General features: G+C 35.6%; 1 protein-coding gene across 2 annotated transcripts; it reads right to left on the bottom strand.

Moving 5' to 3' along the window:
• LOC137829988 (uncharacterized) lies at nucleotides 1–3,490 on the bottom strand. Of its 2 annotated transcripts, none has more exons than XM_068637043.1 (7): nucleotides 3,285–3,490; nucleotides 3,105–3,199; nucleotides 2,521–2,621; nucleotides 1,823–1,892; nucleotides 891–918; nucleotides 751–811; nucleotides 1–629 (listed from the first exon to the last, which is right to left on the bottom strand). In XM_068637043.1, exons 1-7 carry the CDS (start codon nucleotides 3,295–3,297, stop codon nucleotides 524–526), a joined length of 474 nt encoding a protein of 157 aa, XP_068493144.1. In that variant the 5' UTR covers nucleotides 3,298–3,490; the 3' UTR covers nucleotides 1–523. The 2 variants fall into 2 exon arrangements, with proteins under 2 accessions (XP_068493144.1, XP_068493145.1); XM_068637044.1 differs by having other exon boundaries at nucleotides 3,105–3,191; nucleotides 3,285–3,387.

The raw sequence follows: 3,490 nt of genomic DNA, 5'->3' as shown, positions 1-3,490 counted from the left end.
TGAAATAGCAAAACGAAAGTAATGTATCCTATAAATAAAAATGAATTCACATATCTCGATTAGTTGAATAAAGTTTTAAAATGTTGAGATGCACAAATTCATATATCTCCTGCATTTCCCGGGCAACCGGCTGCAATCAATGCCACTGTTGCAGCTGCAACATCACACTGCAAAGCTGCAATGTTCAAATGGCCACTCCACCATACCGTCATAGTAAGTAAATTACATCAGAAAAAATCAATTTACAGGCATCAAATTAGTTTACTTCATTTTCTTGTTCTGTACAGCATTGCTACAACACTAACAAATCATTGCTAGAAGGAACAAGCTTAAACTTGTGCAAAGAAAAATTTGCTGTATCCTGCCTGCCTTGCAACACAGCAGGTCACCCATGCCTTCCACTAAGCCTGAGTAGTATGTGGCATCTGTTCACCCAAATGTGCAAAATTCACAAGTATTACCAATGAGAGTAACCGGAAAGCAACAAGTGCCAATCTATTCGATATGGAAGCAGCACTTTCAATCACATGGTAAGGTCAGGATCATCTTCATAATCAAAATCTTGTTCACTTGAAGCTCTTGCTCTCTTTGCATCTCTCGATCCACCTCTACCTTTCTTTGGTTTTCCCCTATACACATGCAGGTTTTTTTAGTTCATACAAGCATGCAGTCTTTACATATTTCCAATGATTTATGGAAAGTTTCTGTAAAGTAAGCTAGTTAATTAAGATACAATAGTTGAAAACTTACTGTCCATTAGCATAAATTCCTCCACCTTTTGAACGACCAGGACCATAGTCTGATCTACCATCTGATGTAAACAGAAACACAATAAATAAACGAATTTCAAGCCAAAAAAGTAATTGAAACCTTAGCCAATATAAACTCACCATCTCGCCCGGCTGCAAGCTCTTCTGCCTATAGTAAAGTAGATAAAATGCATGTCAAGTCAGAAATAATCATTTTATGAAAAGATACTGATACTAAATAAATGGACATGAAACATTAGAATTTGGAAAAAGAAAACATAAAAGGATGATTTATTTTATGGATAGAATGTCAATAGATGGAAGGATCATGCCAGAAAAAAGATCCAGAGTGGATAGCTTAGAATTCTATGTTCACCAACTTCAAACTTCAACGCATCCTATTGCCACAAAAGATGCTATTATTTCTTGAAATGTTTAGGTTTTTATAGTCGAGTTTGAAGATTTCAAATTATGCAATGCCCAAATTTGTTAACAAGTAAGATGCTGGGCAAAATTGAAACCAAATGATAGGGCAGGACCTGACCTAAGGACATATATAACATTTGATTCCCCGTTCTAGCTGTTTAAAACAAAAACGTAGTCATATATCTGAGAGTCTAGTATAAATTTCTAATTCAAAAATTATTTCATATTTCTATAAAAGTAAGCCTCTGAAATCTTTTTTGCTTAAAATTGATCAAAACGGTATCATCAGATCAGTTTTGCCAAACTTCCTAACTGAGCTCTGCTTTGACAATTCTTTTGGCTGTGGATTAAATCAAGATAGCACAGAATCATGGATGTACTTTAGCCCAAAATGCAAGAAACAAACTCTTCCAACATGTCCTAATTACTCTTCTCTTCCCAGAAGTTGGCATGCTAATGCTTTCATTATCAAACAAAAGTACTATGTTATGACCAGGTTTTTAACAAGGATGTAATAACTGAACAGCAGATGAACTGCACAAAGATATATTTTTCCAATCCTCACAGAAAAGGTATATAGCATTCGCTAGAGCATGTTTTTTTTCTATTCCTGGTTGAAAGCATATCACTGAATATCAGAAGCGTACCGCTGGTGAGGTCACTGAAGATAATGAAAAGAGCCTATCTTCAGGCTGAAACTTTCTAGACCTCTTCAAGCTGCCATGAAGAAATTTGATTCACTAATGTCATGCAAACATCAACATGGAGCCAAACTAGGATAAAACTTATATCTCATTTGAAACACATGAACACATGCACGAACAAAAATTAAGTCATATACTCTGATACATAAAACACACGTAAATTAATCATAAGAAAATAATAATGAATAAAAAGACACACTTCATTTAGTATCCCTGCTTCTCAAGATTTTGAACAATTCTTAGTACAAAAAAAATTGGTCAGTTTCGATAACTAATGCATCCAGGCATGTCCCAGAAATGTATCAATTGATTTGGAAATATCAGGAATCAATGCAAGTTACCAAAACTATGAGTTAGTTTTTCCCAACCATCAATGAGCCCCAACAAGTATGGTGTGTGATCAAGTATATAACAGATCAATCCACTTGAAAGCACATCCGAACACTTCTTATTTTCCTTAGGGTTTAAGAAAATCAAAGATTCTGGCAGAAAATATGGATGTCATTTCTTTTCAGCAGAAATGAAATGAACCCCAGAAACTACAAGAACCGAAAGAAAAGGCTGTTTGATTATGAGAAGTCGAGATAGGGAAGAAAATCATTAGAGTCTAGAAAAAAGAGAAAGTGAGAAAATATTCATACAGTGCAGTGTTCTTCGATGATGATAAGAAACCTTCAAATCCTTTTAATACATTGCCACACTGCCCAGGGTCCTGTAAATAACTTGTCTCCATATCATAAACCTGTGTGTTAAGAAAATGTCAACAACTGCTTCCTACAAAGCACACGGAATGTTCTTTTCAGGAGCTTAACTTCACTTTGTTGTGTTATGAACTTAAGCAGGGGAATGGGGTTTGGGCATCATGGACATTCATCCAGAATGTCCATCACTACATGCCCAACATAGAATTTAAAATCATGAGTATTAAAGAGTATAAATTGCCAAGTACCAGTCAGGATGTTATACATGAACATGATATTTGTGGAGCACACGATGTGCCCGATTTTTAGGTTAAATTACACGTTACCCAATTATTGCAAACGAAATCAATCGACCAATCCAACAAAAAGCACACTTTTTTATAAGTGAAAAATAAAACAATTCATAACAAAAATCATAATTTTATAGGTACAAAAATAATAATAAATTGTAACCGTATAAAGAGACATTTTTACTCCATTCGAAACAACCAAAGGAACCCAGATGGCCACGTTGAAAAATTTACCTGCTTCTCAATGTTGCGAAGCTCCTCGTGAAGCTTGGCTCTCCTACTGAGCAGAGAAGCTAACATTGCGGACGGGTTCACCGTACCCTTTTGCCCTAAAACAGGGCATTCCGTTATAGGTTTAATAATCCCAAAAAAATTCAATTCAATTGGAGGGTGGCGGAAATATTGGGTTATTACCTTCCGATTCCATGTTCGAGAGAACCACTGAGGAATGTGAGAAACGAAGAAGATAAAAGAAACCCTAAATACCCAATTTTCGTTTTAGGGTTCACTCTGCAAGGCTATTTTCGCTTTCAGATAAATTTCTTCTCAACTTGGATGATTAACCAATCATGTTACGCCACGTCAAAAACCGTTGAGAGAGTTAAAAAACGATGTTGAGT

This window comes from Phaseolus vulgaris, chromosome 7 (assembly GCF_000499845.2).
Source record: "Phaseolus vulgaris cultivar G19833 chromosome 7, P. vulgaris v2.0, whole genome shotgun sequence".
Taxonomy (NCBI): domain Eukaryota; kingdom Viridiplantae; phylum Streptophyta; class Magnoliopsida; order Fabales; family Fabaceae; genus Phaseolus; species Phaseolus vulgaris.
The sequence above is the reverse complement of the archived record's forward strand: the minus strand, read 5'-3'. Positions and strand labels throughout refer to the sequence as shown.